Raw genomic sequence first — 19,979 nt, forward strand, 5'->3', positions numbered from 1 at the left:
TTACTGCAGTAGTATGTCCAGGGGTGGATATTACATGCTGATGCGGATGTGTTTTTGGCAGGGGGAGTGTAACATGGGTTGATGACTGGTTTCGCACCTTCCCGCTCACTCCTGATCTCACTACAATGGATGAGATGGGTGGCTGAGTAGCAAAATCAACAGTTTGTCAACTATATGTAGGTAAATCATTAGCTTCAAGAAATTTCTTTGACGTGTCCAGTCTTAACATAATGGAAAAAGCCATTTTCTTCATACCTGTTCGGGGATTAGGTTTTTTCCTTTATTACTTTGGCATGCTTTCCCAAGACAAGTACCTCTTTCATTTTTAAGTTGTCTATTCCTCCAGTTTCTTCACGGACTTCCAATCTGACCATTTCCTTAATAAGTGAGATATTATAGGTATCTGCCAGAACTGTTGCTTTTCAAATCTTTTAATATTTGATGCTCATCCAAATAAGTTTTAAGGTTTGCTGGAATGCCAATTCTAAATTCTTCCTCAACCTTTATGTTTGCAAAATATCTCTCCAACTTCAGTGATCTTAATTCACTGATCCCTCAGCTGTTCTTTTTCTCTTGCAAATACACAAATGGCCATTAGGACACTTCTCTCCGCTTCCTCAAACTGAACTAACATCCTTGGTAGCATGCATCAATGCATTTTAACATTTCTCCTCTCAATTCTTTAGCAATAATGACTCTACTTTACTTGTACAACACACCATCTAAGGCTGTCAATTCATCTCTGTATTTCCAATACATTCTTGAGGCCACAGGATTGCCCTTGAGGCTTTCACTCTATCCTCTCAATACTACTTCTTGCAACTTGGAGAGTTGTATCTTGTCAGGTACTTTGCATGGTTTAAATAAGGTGTTTGTGTAAATTCAATATTTCTGCTGGGTTGATGACCTCAACGGCTTTATGTTGGACCTGGATATTATTATATTTCATCACAACATTCTCTCCTTTTTTTCAATAGTGTGCTACTCTCAACAGCATCTCAGTGATGTACATCTGTTTCCATTGCTTGTATGTCATGTCCAGATGGTATCGCTTTAACCAGAATAACATTCTTCACAGACTTATTGCAGCAGATGGTAGTGACTTCAGGAAATGCTTTGAAGTGACTTGTGGTCAGGCTTGACTTTCACTTTGCCTCTTCCAAGTAGATAATGTTGAAAAGTCCACAAGCAAAGTCAATGGCCAGGCATTTTTCCTTAATTTGAACATAGAATTATTTCATTCAGATACAAGTGTAACCAATTGTCCTTGCTCCATTAATGTTGTTGCAAGTCTCACTAGGGTCACACTGCAAGGTGATTTCAACATTTACATCGTAACATTTCAGCACTGGCACAGCAGACACTGACTGCTGCTTCTTGGTCTGTGCCCCATTATTATTGCACATCCTTGGCAATCAGTATGTTTAATAGTTTACACTCTAACTTCAAATTACTAAATAGAATTTTGCCAAACAGTTAATGAATCCAATAAATTGTTGCACTGCATTGTCGGTTTTTGACTCACTGCTGCAGCTCTTATTTTTGGGAGCTGGGTGAAGGCCTTTTCCTGTCTGTGCGTGACCTATGGCTCAACCTCTGACAACTTTAATTGCAATTGTTTTCTGATTCTTCTTCAGATTCATCTGGTGAATTTTGTAAGTCAGTCACAGTCAATTTTGATTGTGGTCAGCAATGGTTTCTTCCACTGTTGTTCCCCATCATAAACTAGTATATCATTTACTTGAGCAAATTTTTTGAGAAGATCACTATTACTCGCTGTCTGATTTGGCATCCTGTGGAGTTGTGGAAATGTCAAATAACATGTTCAATCATCTGTATCTGCTGAATGCCATCCAGGATGTAGTTAGAAAGCTGCTGCTTTCATTTAGATTCACTCGATAGTGCCTATGTTTCACATCTTGGGTAGTGAAGATTTTTGCCTTTCCAAGATGTGGGAAAATTCCCTTGTTGGTTGGCACAGGTTTAATTCCATAAGAAATTCTTACCTTAACTTCTTCAAGTTGTAGCTCAATATATTTCAACTGTAGCTATATTCATAAGAAATAGGAGAAGATGCAAATCTCTCCAGCATATCTCCCTATTTTATGTAGGATTGGCAATGGAACTATGAGTAGCTGTCCAGTAGGTTCTATTTGGATTGTGAATTTGCTTTTAGGCAACCAATTTTGTGCGTAAATTCTGGGAATTGTCAAGTATGTATTCTTCCAACCAGCTGAAAGGCCTTTTGAAATTGGTTGGCCATATCTTTTGACACTAAGATAAACCAACTGGGTCCAAAGATTACAACTGTGTCATTTCCATAAATCATTTACAGAAAAACTGCAATATGTCTAACATTTCTCATATTTCTCTCCCCAACACCCCCCGCAAAACATTTGTGAACTTAAAGCCCATTACCTTGATAATTCGGGTCACGGATGTGGGACAGCACTCTTGAATTAAATCAATAAACTTCTCTATTTCTCCAGCACAAGCCATTCTCACAAGTCCCATTTCTGGTTGAAGGTATGTTTCCATAAATTTTTGTAATTGCACTGAGCTTCTGAGATCCAATACACTGTCTGGGGAGAATGCTGTAGACATTCTTGCTGTGAAAATGAAGTCAAAAACTTTTTTCTTTTTAAGAAGTGCCTACATATTGGTAAATAAAAGTTACACAATTGGTTGAGCAACTTACAATTCTGACATATTTCCAGCTTTCTAAACTTTTGCATAGCTTGAAGAAAAATATTTTTCTTCTCTCACTGAGCTTCCAAGTTTGTATAAGAATCTACACTTCCAGCACTCAATCTAATGGAGAATTTAGCTTTCCAATTTAAATAACTTGAGTGATTATATTTCAAATGTCTTCTTTAATGCATTTTTTTCATTTTCAAAATTGACTTTCTTGCAAATTCCAAACAGATGTGCAGTCAGATTCATTCCAAAATAAAGTAGAAGACGCCAAAGGAAACTAAATTACATTTTTAAATCAAAAGGAAATAAAGGTCTCAAATTTCCCACAAAAAGGTGGTGGGGATTATTGTCTGAAGCGTGACTGGACAGCTGTCTTGCTTGTCAAATGACATTGCTATGTCCTCAGTTCCATTTTTCAGTCAGTTTAATTTAAATGCTTTGCTAGATTCTTGGTGATATATGAGCATTGAGGAGACCTTTCTGGTGGGTAATGAGATAGAATTTTGGTGTAGCATATGATTTGCTTTGTAGTTTAAAAAGAGAGGTCAATGACTATTTGTTTCAAGAATTTGTAATTTCTGGACTAAATAAGTGAATGGAACTGTGCCCAAATAAACTGTAAAGTTCTGCTTCCACTTCCACACTTACGTATTGCATCATCCAAACCCATCTTATCCATTTCACACATCTCATCACAATGCCCTTCTTGGCCAGTATTCAAAATAAAACTCATCAACAAAAACCCTTAACAAAAACACTCATCCAACTCATCCAACTTAATAAGCAGCATTGAGCAAATCACCTTTCTTGCATTTTCACAAGAAAAGTCCAAGTACCTATTGGAACTGAGTCTCTGAGTGCAGAGTACCTTCACAAAATGATCTAAACCAGATTCCAAGGAGGTAGGAAGATCAATGGAACCTGTTAAATAACATTAATTGGGAGACTGATTACTTCTTGTGCAATGCAGCAGGAATTTGAGCTGCTGTTACAGGGTGAATTTAAGTGGGTATTTGAAAACTACTATTTATAGGTACAATATTGAGGCATCATAGATGATGCTACCAGTTACGTATTGATTTTCAACACTCACCTGCTTGCAGTTATTCTAAATCCACCCCAAAACAGATGATAATCACAAGAAAAATCTAGGTTCAGTAGAACGATCCTGCAGACATACAGGTTTTGAATTGGTTTACCCATCCCAAATGTTCTAAGCTGGTACGAAAACTAACATCTTTCTGTAAGCATTTGGATGCAGTTTACCTCTTTGGCTGGCTGTAAAATGATGCTGTTGTCTCTCATGTTGCTCTCTGCTGTGGAAGGTCCCAAACACCCTGCCACACATCCGGCAAGACACAGACTTTTCTGATGCAACAAATTTGTCTTCTCGCTGCAAGGGTTTGTCCCAGTATGGATTCTCACATACCAATTTATGTTTATCTTGGTCATGTACTGTCTATGGATAGGCAAAATATAGTCAGTGGTAGGGAAATTATTGGAGAAGAATCTTAAGGACAGGTCTTATTCATTTGGAAAAATATGGACTTACCAGCATTATGCAGCATGGCTTTGTGTGTGGAAGGTCATGTCTCTCAAACTTGATTGAGTTTTTTGAGGAAGTGACAAAGATAATTGATGAGGGCACAGTGGTAGATGTTGTCTATATGGACTTTAGCAAGGCCTTTGACAAGGTCCCTCATGGCTACAGAGGATGAAGTCACATGGGATCTGCAGTGAGCTGATAAGATAGATACTGAACTGGCTTGGTAATGGGAGACAGACAGAAGCAGCATAAATGTGTTTCTCTGACTGGAGATCTGTGACAAGATACGTTTTGCAGTGATCAGTGCTGCCCCCACCCCATCGTGTTTGTAACATAGATTTGGAGGAGAATGTAGGTGGCCTGAATAGTACGTTTGTGGATGACACAAAGATTGGGGGAGCTGCGGATAGTGAGGAGGGTCACCAGAGTATACGGCAGGATATACGTTGGAGACTTGGGCAGTAAAAAGGCAGTTGGAATTTAATCCAGCAAATGTGAGGTGATGCATTTTGGAAGGCCTAATGCAGGAGGGAAGTACACACCAAGTGGCAGAACACTTAGAAGCATTAACATAGTTCCCTAAAGTGCCAACACAAGTGAATGAAGAAGATTGATGAGGGCAGAGCGGTGGATGTGGACTATTTGAACTTCAACAAGGCGTTCAACACAGTTTTGCATGATAGACTGTTTAGCAAGGTTAGATCACATGGAGTACAGGGAAAACTAGCCATTTGGATACAAAATTGACTCGAAGGTAGGAGGGTGGTGGTGGAGGGTTGCTTTTTGGACTGGAGGCCTGTAACCAGCGGTGTGCCACAAGGATTGGTGCTGGGTCCACTGTTTTTTGTCATTTATATAAATGCTTTGGATGTGAATATAGGAGATATGGTTAGTAAGTTTGCAGATGATACCAAAATTCATGGCGTGCTGAACAGTGAAGAAGGTCACCTCAGAGTACAATGGGACCTTGGTCAGATGGGCAATGGGTGGAGAAGTGGCAGATGGAATTTAATTTAGATAAATGTCAGCTGCTGCATTTTGGTAGGGAAAATCAGGGCAGGAATTATACACTCAATAGAACATAGAATATAGAACAGTACAGCACAGTACAGGCCCTTCGGCCCACGATGTTGTGCCGAACTTTTACCCTAAACCTAAGGTCTATCTAACCTCCACCCCTACCTTATACTATCATCCATATGCCTATCTAATAGCTGCTTAAATGCCCCTAATAAGGCCGACTCCACTACCCTCTCTGGCAATGCATTCCACGCCCCGACCACTCTTTGAGTAAAGAACCTACCTCTGACGTCTCCCCTATATCTACCTCCACTCACTTTAAAACTATGCCCCCTCATAATAGCTACCTCCACCCTAGGAAAAAGTCTCTGGCTGTCCACTCTATCTATACCTCTGATCATTTTGTACACCTCTATCAAGTCGCCTCTCATCCTTCCTCATTCTAAAGAGAAACGCCCTAGCTCTCTCTACCTTTCCTCGTAAGACCTTCCTTCCATTCCAGGCAATATCCTCGTAAATCTCCTCTGCACCTTTTCCAATGCTTCCACATCTTTCCTGTAATAAGGCGACCAGAACTGGACACAATACTTCAGATGTGGCCGAACCAGGCTTTCGTATAACTGGAACATAACTTCACGGCTCTTGAACTCAATCCCTTTAGTAATGAAAGCTAACACACCATACGCCTTCTTTAACATTGTATCTACAAATTTGTCCCAAAATTCATGGTTTTGAAGAGTGTAAATCTGATTGCCATTAGGGAAACAGGCTCAAACTATGGGATTGAATCCAGTTCTGCTAAGGCTGCATTATGTTTAGATTATATCTCCAAATTAACAGTCAGTACTGGGAAGGAGGAGATTGTGGTGGTGTCACTGAGTATTTTTTAAAAGATTGGTTCCCTTGCATAAAATAAGCAAATATTATCAGAGATAAATGGGAATGTGGAGTTCGGAAGACAAGCCAATCAATCATGATACTATGTAATGTTCAAACAGCTGAATAGTCTGCTTTTGATTCTAATCCATATGTTCATATGGGTAGATCTTACATCAAGCCACCATACAAGAAGAGGGTGTGATTAGAGGAGAGTTCCTGGACTTTACCAAGAAATCCCCTCCTTTATTTCAATGAAAGGCCAGCTACTGTCCAATATGAATCCCTTTTTGGTCCCAAATCCTTACGAAAGTATGTTAATCAAGCACGAAGTGATCAATTTGCATATCAGCAATAAAACGGCTCCCATTAGAGTCATTTGGAATTTTTTCTTCCTATTTAGACCTCAGATTATTACAGATGGACCAGCTAAGCCAGACTCCACCTTTGGAAGGTGGATTAGGACAAAATGGGTATTATCGATGCACTCTTGCAGGTGCCAACAATCTATAAAGTTTTTTTAAAAGTGACTTGAATTATGCAGCATTTCTGAGGAATCACAAAGGGCTCTACAACCAATTATGTACTTTTACAATTTTAATATTGTTGTATTGCAGGAAACACTGTTAACAATTTGTGCACAAATTGTGCTACCAATTGCAATGTGTTCATGACCAGAGAATCTGGTTTTGTGCTGTTGTTTGAGACATAAATATTGGCCAGAATTTCAGGGGTACTCCCTGGCTCTTCTTTGAAACACTGCCATGGAATGTTTTACATCCATCTGAGAGGACAGGCAGGTTTTAGTTTAATATCACATCTGAAAGATGGCAGCTTGGCTAGTGCAGCACTGACCTGATGCTGCGCTGGAGTGCTGATCTTATGTTCAAGTCTCTTGATGTAGGATCTGAACCCACAAACCCCAGACTCAAGGCAAGAGTACTACCACTGAATTATACCGAACACGAGAGTGAAATATACAAATGACCCAGTCCCTGCTAAGCTGGGTAGGGACTCTGCACTGCTGTCCTTATTCAAGAAAAACAATTTGCCAGTGATCTTTAGGACAATAAGCTCATATCATTATAATGCATTGAACTGAAAAAGGCCAGATGATTCTAGTCTACACAAAATTTTCCACAATATTATCCATTCAATTTGGAAGGACAGCTAAACTATTCAATGTTAAAATACTGGTGTTACAATTGCAAAAGTAATTAAGTTCGGGCCTCACAACATTGCAAAGTGACATTTTTTTCAGTCAATATTCTGCATTGATCTAATGCTGGAATGTTTTTTTCTCGTATAACTTTCCTCTATTGTGAAGTTCTACTGTATAATTGGGATGCTTGCAATAATTTATAAAGAATACTTCTGGATGCATACCTCTTCATGTTCCTTCAGTTTTTCTCGGAGCACTTCAATCCCACATTTGTCACAGTATACTCTTCCAATATGTTTAGCTTGGAAGTGATGTTTTAAGGCTGTTTGACTGGCAAAGTCATTGCCACACTGTATACAGTTATAGGGTTTAATAGCCTGCATTATCCTATGACACATCTATCAGCTTCTGAAGACAATGTGGAAATTCTGTGAATATTCAATAAACATCAAATAAAATCTTAAGTGCAAGCAAAATTGTAATTTGATTGAACACAGCATAAAAGACAAATCAATTGGGGTTTCTATTTGGGTACAGAAAAATCTGGGTGGTCTTTATATATTTTTAAGCTGAAATTATTGGGTTGAATTTCTGTAGTAATTGTTCTAATCATTTATTGTAAATTCAGAATAAGATTCATAAAATGTCTAGATTAAAAACACAAGAAAATCATTTATACCATTTCTGGATTCTGTAAATCTATCAACATTACAATAAATGGCGAAAACCCTGCAGAAATTCTCATTTAAAGCAAAAGAAAGTATCAAGAAAGAGCACAATTATATATCGAACAAGGCAAAAGCTACAAACTTAATGCTCCTACAGACCATTTTTAATGAGATATGGAATCTTTATAGCTTAATTATCAGAAATAAAGTTGTGCTAAATATCTACTTGACAAAATCCCATAAACTTCATTTTTCAACACTGATCAATTGTAATCTATATGTTATCAAAGGTTCTAGAAGGTTAAGAACTAGCATATTGCTTGGAATATTTGAGAAATCTATATATTCTTAGACCTGCAACCTTGAAAAGTATTAACTATTTTGCAGGATGGTATGTAAATGACCTTTAAACTTGAATATACATAATTGTGAAATGTTGCATTTTCTTAGAGGACTAAGGAGGGAATCCAGTTCTTCAAAAACATACAACTGGTGATTTGGACATAGTAGGAACTGCCGATGCTGGAGTCTGAGATAACAAGGTGTAGATTTGGATGAACACAGGCAGGCCAGACAGCATCAGAGGAGCAGGAAAGCTGCTGTTTCAGGTCTGGACCCATCTTCAGAAATGGGGGAGGGGAAGGGGGCTCTGAAATAAATAGAGAGAGGGGGAGGCGATGATAGAAGGTGGATAGATGAGCAGAAAGGTGGAGAGAAGACGAACAGGTCAAGGAGGCGGCGATGAAGCCAGTAAAGGTGAGTGTAGGTAGGGAGTTGGGATGGAGGTTGGTCAACGAGGAGGGAGAGGCAGGTAGATCGGAGGGAAGACGGACAGGTCAAGGAGGTGGGGATGAGGCTAGTAGGTAGGAAATGGGGGTGGGATTGGTCAATGAGGTGGTAGGAGCAGATAGGTGGGAGAAAAGACAAACAGGTCAAGGAAGCGAGGACAAGATGGGCTGGTCTTGGGATAAGGTCGGGGTGGGCAGATTTTGAAGCTTGTGAAGTCCACATTGAGAGCATTGGGCTGCAGGGTTCCCAAGCGGAATTTGAAGTGCTGTTCCTCCAGCCTTTGGGTGGCATCATTGTGGCACTGGAGGAGGCCCAGGATGGACATGTCATCAAAGGAGTGGGAGGGGGAGTTGAAGTGGTTCGTGACTGGGAGGTGCAGTCGTTTGTCACGAACCAAGCGTAGGTGTTCCACAAAGCAGTCTCCGAGCCTCCGCTTGGTTTCCCCGATGTAGAGGAGGCCACATCGGGAACAGCAGGTACAATATACCACATTAGCAGATGTGCAGGTGAACATCTGTTTAATGTGGAAGGTTTTCTTTGGGCCTGGGATGGGGGTGAGGGGGGTAGGTGTAGGGGCAGGTGTAGCACTTCCTGCTGTTGCAGGGAAAAGTGCCAGGGGTGGTGGGTCTAGTGGGGAGTGTGGAGCAGACGAGGGAGTCACAGAGAAAGCAGTTCCTCCGGAAGGCAGATAAGGGTGGGGAGGGAAATATATCCTTGGTAGTGGGGTCAGATTGCAGGTGGCAGAAGTGGCGGAGAATGATGCGTTGAATCCAGAGGTTGATAGGGTGATACGTGAGGACAAGGGGAATTCTGTCTTTGTTGTTATTGCGGGGAGGGGGTGTGAGGGCTGAGGTGCAGGAATCATGAGAGATGCGGTCAAGGGCATTTTTGACCACTGTGGAGGGGAAATTGCGGTCCTTGAAAAATGAGGACATCTGGGATGACTGGGAGTGGAACACGTCAACTTGGGAGCAGATGCGGTGAAGGTGAAGGAATTGGGAATAGGGGATGGCATTCTTGCAGGAGGGTGGGTGAGAGGAGGTGTAATCTAGGTAGCTGTGGGAGTCGGTGGGCTTGAAACAGATATCAGTTTCCAGGTGATTGCCAGAGATTGAGACAGAGAGGTCCAGGAAGGAGAGAGAGGTATCAGACATGGTCCAGGTGAACTTAAGGTTGGGGTGGAAGGTGTTAGTAAAGTGGATGAACTGTTTGACTCCTCGTAGGAGCATGAGGCGGTGCCCATCCAGTCATCGATTTAACTGAGGAAGAGGTGGGGGATGGGGCCAGTGTAGCTGCGGAAGAGGGATTGTCCCACGTATCCTACAAAGAGGCAGGCATAGTTTGGGCCCATGCGGGTACCCATGGCCACCCCCTTTGTCTGTAGGAAGTGGGAGGAATTAAAGAAGAAGTTGTTAAGGGTAAGGACAACTGGTGAATTGGTTGTGGGCTACTTGTATATTTGGTAACTAAGCAAGAAAAAATGAAACAAAATAAAGCACTTGCATTTAGACAAGAGCAAAATATTGTGGATGCTGGAAATCTGAAATAAAAACAGCAAGTACAGGAAAATCTGTGGAGAGAGGGAATGGCAGAGTTAATGTTTTGAATCCAATATGACTGTTTTTTCAGAAATTGCATTCCAGATAGTGTCTTTGATGGCCTCAGGAAGTCACATGATATTATATAACCAACTTTGTACTTCTGAAGTGTGACCACTGTTGTAACACAGCCAAATCGCACAGAACAGAAACAGCAATTTGGTAGTGTCCAAATTATTTGTTTTAATGATGAAAATAAAAAGATAAACAATAAACATGGGCACTAGAGATTGCTTTATTGAGAATCTACAGATTCATGATCTTGAATGCACTGCTTGAAAGGCTGGTGAAGTAGATTTACAAGTAACTTTCAAAAGAAAATGTGATATGTAGTTAAAATAACTACTTATAAAATATGGGTGTGATCACATAGACCTACCAAAGAGGTGGCCTTCTGCACTATATCATTCTACAACAGATACATATGTTTAGAATATTTTAAAATTTATAATGCAATATCCTTGAGGTACAACGTAGTAGCTTACTACTTTCAGTTTCACTTTACCATGAATGTTCCTAACCAGCATTTCCTTTCATTCCTAATACAAAATAATGTTTTGGATCAGACAAAATGCACTATAAAGTACAGTTTAAGATTTATGTTCGCATAGTATGTGAGATTTACTTACATTCTCCAGTTACTGTGTGCTTCAAGTTTGGTAGCAATTGGTGCAACAGAGAGACTCTGACTGGTCTCATTTGTTTATACCAGTAACCAACACATGAAGCCTGAATCTGAACAGCAGAGCTCAGGAGGCACTTTCATACAAGCCACAAAACAAAACTGACCAAACAATAAGCAGCAAATGTGTAACTAGAAATGCAAAATATTACTGTCAATAAAGTACAACAGATCAAGTACAATTGAGATACAATGTTACTAGCACTAACCTAGTTCTACTTGGCTTGTAAGGCTGCAGGGTTACTAGGGAAACACAAACAAAGTAATGTCCTGTGCTTCCCCCTCTTAGAGCCGGTGAAGTGACAGCAGCTTCCCTCTGTTTACATTGGCACTTCCTTTTATATTTTACATTACAATGACCGTTCCTCTTACACCAAGCAGCACCTCTTACACTTTGCATGGTACCAATTTTTTTTCCAAGTGAAGACTGATCATTCTCAGATTAAAATTTACTGAATTAGCTAACAGAACCAAAGGAAGGCACCTTAAAAGTAACATGATTTCTTGACAGTAGGTACTTTTTTTTTTAATATTATTGCACTGCAAATAAATTAGACTAGCTGGCAACAGTTGATTTTAGGATAGTAAATGTCAATTCATTGCAATTGAAAACATTAGTTAAATTAATACTTATTTGAAAAGGTTTGGTTAGAACTCATTAAAAACAGGTCTTCTTTTAGAAGAAATACATGACATACAGGATGTTGACTGTTTTGCAATACTAACCATTACCTGCTTGTGGTTGGAGTAGTTTGTTGCCAGCAAGTGAGTCTTAACAAAAGGCTACTACCTTAAACAAGATGTACCTATTGCATGATAAAAAGCAGATACCTGAGACTATGAGGATATAGATTCAATGAGATCTTAAGCTGTTCTGCATTTTCCCCAGCTAAGTCAATGCAAGATCACCAGATTTGGTGGTGTTTAATGTAGTCTCCAACATGAACCCTTTTAGAATCATTATCTCATAGAACACAGGGCACTGCAGTTTTGACAACTGTGATCTTTTAAGTTCAACAAACTATTTTTTTTGTATTCATCAATTGGGATGAGTGCATTGATGGCTAGAGCAGCATTTATTGCCCATCCCTAATCCTAGAGGGCAGTTAACAGTCAATCACATTGCTGTGAGTCTGGAGACACACATAGGCCAGACCAGGTAAGAATGGCAGTTTCCTTCTCTAAAGGGTATGAGTGACTGGGATGGGTTTTTCCTGACAATCGGCAATGGATTCATTGTTAGACTCCTAATTCCAGATTTTTATTGAATTCAAATTCCACCATTTGCCGTGGTAGGATTTAAGCCCAGGTCCCCAGAATTTTACAGGGTCTCTGGATTAACAGTCCAGCAATAATACCATTAGGCCATCACCTCCCCCTAACATGCACCACTAACAGACTTATAATGTTTGAGGAATTAAAAATATGAATGCCAGTAAACAATTTTGTTGGATGTCAGCAAGGAAAGCAAACAATTCACTAAATTTCAAACTTTAGGTGTTCATGTTTTGAGGGATTAACAAAAATTATTAGTTCTATTATAAGGACTAACTTTAACCTCATGTGGGTTTATATTATGTATGTTGTACAAAATGTTTTATGTTAAAGATTAATCTAAAGTCTTCTTACTTACTTGGAGTTAGAAGTCAAAAGTTGGGACTTATGCACAAACTGAAGCAAAGAATGCAATTAAATCAGCTCAGAACAAAAAACAGAAAGAAAAATATTGTGCAAGTTAGATAAAGACATATTTAAAATCAAATTCAGGAAACACATTGAACAATTACATTATCAAGATTCATTACATACAAAAACCATGAATAATTAAGATAAATTATAGAATATGCCAGCCAGTCAAAGAGTGACAATACAAAATTCTTTTATTGTTGTGTGTACTCCATTGTTGGGAACACAGTGAAAAGCTTTTACAATGTCTGCCTTCTTATGGCAACATCTTAGGTACAAGTGCTTAGGTACAATTATTGGATACAGCAGAGGAATAAAAGCAGTTGCATTATTTACAGATTTGAAAAATAAGTTAAAAATAGTACATCATTAAAGGGTCGACATTACAGTAAGATAGGAAATTTCAAATAGACATTGCAGTGTAACAGCTCAGCAAGGTCTGACTGCCTGCGCCAGTGCCAATCTAACAGCTGGTCCCCCTCCACACCAAGCCCCAGACCACTCCGTACTGAGACTCAGCTGCAAGGACTGCCTCCCCTGCGCCGGTCTCCACCCAGGACTCGCCGCCTGCACGATGCTCTGGGGCTGCTTTCCCGCTTTGCTCTGAGGCTCACAGCCCACGTGCCGTTCCAGGGCTTGTAGCCCACACACTATACCAGGGCTCGCTCCTCGCTGCACCTGCCACTGCACCAGTGTTCGCCTCTGGTGCTGAGGGGAGAGAAGAAGAAAAGAGGAAAGAAAAGGGAAAAGAAACAAAAAGAACAGGTGGAGCAGAGGAGCTCCAGCAGGAACATCCTACCCTGCTGCAATCTTACAAGATCCAATTTGGAAGTGGCGAGGGAAAACCTGGAAATTTCCCTAGAGATTAAAAATCCCATTTTTAAAGAGATCACTAGCTAGCACTATTCTGACTGAAGAATATCTATCTGAATGAAAGAAGTGGACTCACTTTTGAAGATCTGATCAGTCTGTCAAAGGTCATAAAGTCTGTTTGATACGATAAATTTATTTGTTTTCTTTGTTATGTTGTAAAATTAGTCTAATAAAAGTGATAAAGGCAATAGAAAGAATTTTACCAAAACTTGGCTTAATGTCAATTTTGGGGAGTGTCCAAGAGGGTTTCTCTTTGTGAGCCCTTGTGGGTATCTCACGTAATACTCCATTGCTTACCATATTACGGTTATATCACACCTCTGTCACTGTTCTCATGCTATCTTGTGTTCACCAGCTACAGAAGTACTCACTACTGCTAGAACATTCAGGATTCCTACTGCTGGTGCTGTATTTAAATCTCAGCTCTGCATTAGTTCAGCATCAGGAACTGCCCTTCACAGTTGCAGTGTGGGGAAGAATTACCTCAGAAATGGCTGACAAGAGGCAGGTTCACACTCCAATTTGCCAACAGGTACATTTACTTACTGGTACACTCTGGCTGAAAACAGCTTCTGTAGAATTCACTAAGGACTACTCCCCTTAGACTTTGAGACATAGCAATTGGTTAAAGCACATTCAGTATTGTTGCTGTATAAGTTGCAGGAACATGGTACAGGTGTGACATCAATGTAGCATGGTGCCCTTCAGCAACATGTCCACTCCCCTAGAGATCTTAAGGGTTATTGGTCCCGAAACATCAACTCTGTTTTCTCTCCACAGATACTGCCAGACCTGTTGAGTTTTTCCAGCAATGTCTTAATTTGTTTCCAATTTCCAGCATTTGCAGTTCTTTGGTCTTATGTCCACCCCCTTGACTGATCACTACTGGCAATATGACAAACTGTCTGACTTTGAAGTTGGGCCAAATGGCAGGGCAAGGCAAAAGTAGTAAGAGCCTGTAAATTTTGAATGATGCATCAATTTGCAAAAAAAAACCCAAGTCAAGCAAAGAATGGTTGAGATGGTCTAAGTAGGCACAAAAGTAAGTGAGTGCTGAGAGAACAAGCTAACACTCCTCAGGTACACCTTGCTCTGACGCAGTAGATGGGCTCTTGTCTCTGCATGTAAAGTGGCCTGGCAGCATACAACACAAGGTGTGGGTGCACTCTAAAATGCAGTGTTGAAGTGGAAAGCTGTATTCTAAATGAGTCAGGGATGTGCCATGATATGGTGAAGCCAGTTCATGTCTGCTGCCAACCTCCATGGACAGGGTACACTGATTGCAGAAAGCAATGATGTTGGTGCCAGTGGATGTTGGAGACTGCTGGCTAACGTGGGGACTAAAGGAGCAGGCAGCAAAACAGACCCACCTGTAGCTGCTTAACTTTTGCACTCAGAATTGTGGACAGTCTTGTTTCTCTCTCTGTGTGTGTGGGATTTAAATGAAGTGAGTCTAGGTAATAAAAAGTGGAGTTTTTGTGTCGCCTCCCTGCTGTGAAGGATATCACGAATGGCTGCAGAGCACTCTGAGCCAGAGGTTGGGGTGGGGTCGTGAGAGGTTGGGAGGGTGGTGGTGGTGGTGGTTGCTGATAGACTACAGTCACAATAATCGGTACCAACATCATAAGCAGAAAGCTGTGGGACAAAGTCCTGCATGCAGAGTTTAGTGAGCAGATTGGCAAGCAGGAATTACAGACTATAATCTCCAAATTACTTACGTTGCCATGTGTTAGTGCTTATTTACCACACACAATGTGGATGCAACTAGCATTGTAAATAAGTTTGGTGAATTACAGACATAAATAGATAGGGGGACAAATTGTGATAGCTGGCTCAAAAAGAGTTAGAAATGGGAACTAAATATCACTACATACAAGATGTTAAGGAGAGATAGAGAAGGAAAGAAAGCAAGTAGGCTAGAAGTACTAATTAAGGATAACACTACAGTGCTGGACAGAAGATGTCCTACAGAGGTCAAGGATAGAATTTATTTGACTAAATCAAAGAAAATAAAAGATATCATTACACTACTGGAGTGTTCTATAGTCCAGCAATTAGTGAAAAAGATATAAAGAAAAAACAAACACAAGGACATTACAGAATGAGACAGAAACTCTAAAGCATTGATAATTGGAGATGGAAGACTCTGTGAAGAATATTTGGGAACGTTTTTAGATCAGTACATATCCTGCCCAACAAGGCAGAAAGTATTGCTGAATCTGGTTCCAATGAATGAGATGTGTCAAATGGATCAAATATCAGTGAGGGAACATTTAGAGGAGAATAATCATACTGTTATAAAGTTTAAATTAGGAAAGGAGAAGGAGCAACCTCACGTTGCAATCCATCTAGATATAATTTCAGGGAGTAAGAATACATCTGGGCAGTGTAAATTAGAATCAAACATTTGCAGGCAAAGTTGTAACCGCTTTTAAACAGGCAATAGTTTGCATACAAGTGAGGCACATGAACGAAGAGACGGAAAGCAAACTGAAGCAAAAACGCAATGTATATTACAGATTTCTCATAACAAAGAGAACAAGAGTAATCAGAAAAGCATATGGGATCTTAGGACTCAATACTTTGGGTATAAAAGCAGAGAACTCACACTAAATGTTTACATAACGCTGGTTAAAAATGAAAGTATTGCATCCAGTTTTGGACTCTACACTTTAAGGAGAGTTTCACACTGCAACAATTGTTTCAACAAATTCTACATTAGCATAAATTATTTTGCATGGTATTCTATTACTCTTCTCTAATTTACCTCTCATCATATTTGCATGCATTCAGCCAAACTGCACCTCATCTTTCAAGATTTTGGATTACATTCTCATGAATTTCAACAATTTGTCTTGAGAGGCCCCAGCACCTTTTTAATGATAGGTAATAAGTGTGCACTTACGAGCCTTGACCATGCAAAGAAGGCATTAAAAACAAATGAACTGATGGTAGAGGAAAGCATATGTACATATGATATTGTGCCAAGGAGAAGCCTTTGGTATGGGTAACATTAGCAGAGGACACCAAAGGTTCCCTCCTATTTGAATACCTGCCTGTGTCTCAACTTCCAGAACTGTCAGTTGTTTACATCAGTTAGCAAACAATGGGATACACTAAGTGTCATTTTTTGAGAATGCGCTGTCAATGAATTTGCAATTTTGTGAATCTAGGACTTCCTGCAATGCAAGCTATAAGCGGTTTTATATAGTGTAATTTCCCGACTTTGTACTTCCCGCTTGATATCCTTTAAATCTGAATATTACCTCTTTTTAGACATGTATAACATATGTTTATAACTTCAATAGAGTTATAGTAAGGCACGGTTTATGCTGGGTTTATGTTGTGCATCTAGTGGGCACTCTGCTTTTCTGTTCAATGTAGATGGCATCTCAGCTGGGAAAGTCTCAAACTAATCTTCGCTCAGAATCCATCGTGAACAAATGTTGCTGCTGTTACATAAATGATTGAACTTAGTTCTTTTCAGCTTTATCGACGTTGTCAGGTTTGATGAGTCTTTGTGCATGACTATTGCAAAGTGCTCATATTTGGTTCCATTTCTGTTACAGACCAGACCAAACCCCCTCAAAACATATCAAGGAGGTAGCCTATACCCTAACTTTTATCTTATGTAAAGGCACTGTAAAGACCTTTATCTTTTGTCTTATACTTTGTCTTTAACTTTTATCTTATGTAAAGACAGTATCTAGCATCTTCAACTCCAAAGTGCCAATTGCATCAACTGAAAGCAAAACTAAAACTCTGGGTTTGTGTGAGCCTGACTCCACCCAAGCATGCTTCTTTTGTCTAATCTTTAAAAAAAAACATAGCTATTTACTCTGCTTTCCATGCGGCAGACACCTTGATACCAAATGTACAAGACCTCTTTTCAAGCGTACCAAGATAGAACAAATCCCTCTTAAAGGCACATATTGTCACATTTCTCATACAAGGGATGTTGATCTGTGCTGGGCCCTCATGCTTCGAGTTGTGAAATGTTTCAGCATTCACATTCATTGCAATGGACCAGAATCACAATCTGCACAGCGATATGCACTGTATTTGTTCTTGACTGTAAGTGCTAAGAGAACTGTGGTCTAATGAAGACCATGAAATCATTGCCGATTGTCAGGAAAAACCCATCTGGTTCACTAACGTCCTTTAGGGAAGGAAACTGCCATCCTTACCTGGTCTGGCCTACATGTGACTCCAGACCCACAGCAATGTGATTGACTCTTAACAGCCCTCTGGGCAATTAGGGATGGGCAACAAATACTGCCTAACCAGCGATGCCCTCATCCTGTGAATGAATAAATCAAAACAAGTATGGACTCCCATTCTCTACTGCTGATCATGCTGCACAACAACCTGCTGCAAGAGGTTAAAAATTCTTCTATCTTGGTCCCACAGAGATGGACAGTCTCTTGATGCAAAACTCAACGCATGCATAGCTAGCTATGCATAGTAGCTAGCATCTTTGGCAAACTTATGTAATGTAAATGGAATAACATCAAACTGACTCTTCGGACTAATATAAAACAAAGCTGTGGATGGTGGAAATCAGTAACAAAAACAGAAATTGCTGGAGAAACTCAACAGGTCTGGCAGCACCTATGCAGAGAAAGTACAGTTAACATTCTTATTCTGAAGAAGGGTCATTGAACCCAAAACTTCGACTGTTCTTTCCATAGTTGCTGCCAAACCAACTGAGTTTCTCCAGCAATTTCTGTTTTTGTCTTAGAATCAAGATGCACTTTTATGAGGTATATATTTTCAGCAAATTGTTGTATGCACAAGGGAACATGGACAGCTTGCGGCTGTCAAGAACAGAAGCTCTCCTTCCCTTTTCATGAACTTTTTGGGCCCTTTGTTGGTTTCTAAAACATTCCCAATCTTCAGACTTATCAGTATGCTTTGCACCAATATGAGCCCTTTTCAACACTATCCACAACTTCCACAGCAACCCACAGATGAATCTTTCTTGTTGGAGTTTTGTTTACAAAAAAATGATTTTTTTAGCATCTTGTATTGATTTTTTTTACTGTTTTCTATTGTTTGTTTACTGCCATACTTCTTCGTCTATACACTCATTCAACCCAAGATTTTTGTTTGGGATTAGAGTTTGCCATTTTCATATATAATGTGTAATTCAATTTTATGGCGAGTATTTTCCAGTATTATAGCTTTACTAATTCTGGGGAGGCAATGGCCTAGTGGTATTATCGCTGATCTGTTAATCCAGAGACCCAGATAAAGTTCTGGGGATCCAGGTTTGAATCCTGCCATGGCAGACGGTGGAATTTGAATTCGTTGGGAATTAAGAGTCTAATGATGACCATGAATCCACTGTCAATTGTTGGGTAAAACCCATCTGGTTCACTAATGTTCTTTAGAGGAAAAATACTGGCATCCTTACCTGGTCTGGCCTACATGTGACTCCAGATCTATAACCATGTGGTTAACCCATAGCTGCCCTCTGGGCAATTAGAGATGGGCAATAAATGATGCCCAGATCCCATGAATGAATAAAACAAAAATGCACCCATCCACGTTGCACAATTCTCAATCCAAAATACCTTTATTGCTAATTAGTTCTGTAACATATTGCTCCAGAAAACTGGCACAAAAGAATTCTGCATCATGTCTAGTATGTCCATTATCTTATGCAGATGGAAGGATGCCAAAGAACATATTATTCCCAATACTTTCTTTCTGTCATAAAGCTTGAAACAATTTCTCTTTGCATATTTATTTGCAAATCCTGAGGATATCAATATTATTTGTGCTGTCATATGTAGTCGACCTTCTCCAAAAATACAGACAATAGGTCATAGAATATATTAAAACATGCTTGGATGATCTACCTTGGAAATGTCACAGTGATATGGTACGAGTTGTTCAATACTCAAAAACTTTTGCCTGCCTACAATTTGGATTTCAGATTACAAATTTCAATTAGGAATTGAACAGCTCAAAATACATCAAGGGATAGCCTTTAAGCAATGCTTTCACGTCAAATTAATCAAGTAAAATACAAGTATGCATGAATTTATAAAACTATACAATGACGAATTTCCACAGCTGTCTATTCAGAAATGCCATCATCAAATAATTTATTTATACTTCACAAACTGCACCAATGTTTTGCAGGGGCATTTGTTTGTGAATAATCAAATGTATCAATCTAAAATACTGATAAAATTTATTAATCGGCCTCAGAGAAATAAATGAGAAAGAATAGTAATTTAAACACTTGTCATTGTTCATAATAGATCTATCTTAATTACAAGCAAAAATACTGCGCAATCATATAAGTTTTGAAGGAATAAAAAAATCTTAAATACACACAACACTAAATTTTAAACAGTTAAAAGATATATTT

At 39.5% G+C, this 19,979-nt stretch overlaps 1 protein-coding gene across 2 annotated transcripts in view; it reads right to left on the reverse strand.

The window, feature by feature from the left end:
- The window catches only part of LOC109933511 (2'-5'-oligoadenylate synthase 1A-like), a 31,323-nt gene extending 19,964 nt beyond the window's left edge, over positions 1-11,359 (reverse strand). Inside the window, exons 1-4 of one of the 2 annotated variants that reach the window (XM_048595354.1) lie at positions 11,248-11,359; positions 7,526-7,729; positions 3,964-4,156; positions 2,419-2,609 (exon numbers count right to left, since the gene is read on the reverse strand). In XM_048595354.1, coding sequence (XP_048451311.1) covers positions 2,419-2,609; positions 3,964-4,156; positions 7,526-7,699 — 558 coding nt within the window. In that variant the 5' untranslated portion in view covers positions 7,700-7,729; positions 11,248-11,359. Of the gene's footprint in view, positions 1-2,418; positions 2,610-3,963; positions 4,157-7,525; positions 7,730-10,985; positions 11,089-11,247 lie in introns of those variants that run through there. The other variant, XM_048595355.1, reaches the window with a different exon arrangement.
- Positions 11,360-19,979: the final 8,620 nt, after the last annotated feature.

The sequence above is a fragment of the Rhincodon typus genome, chromosome 3 (genome assembly GCF_021869965.1).
Source record: "Rhincodon typus isolate 14 chromosome 3, sRhiTyp1.1, whole genome shotgun sequence".
NCBI lineage: Eukaryota > Metazoa > Chordata > Chondrichthyes > Orectolobiformes > Rhincodontidae > Rhincodon > Rhincodon typus.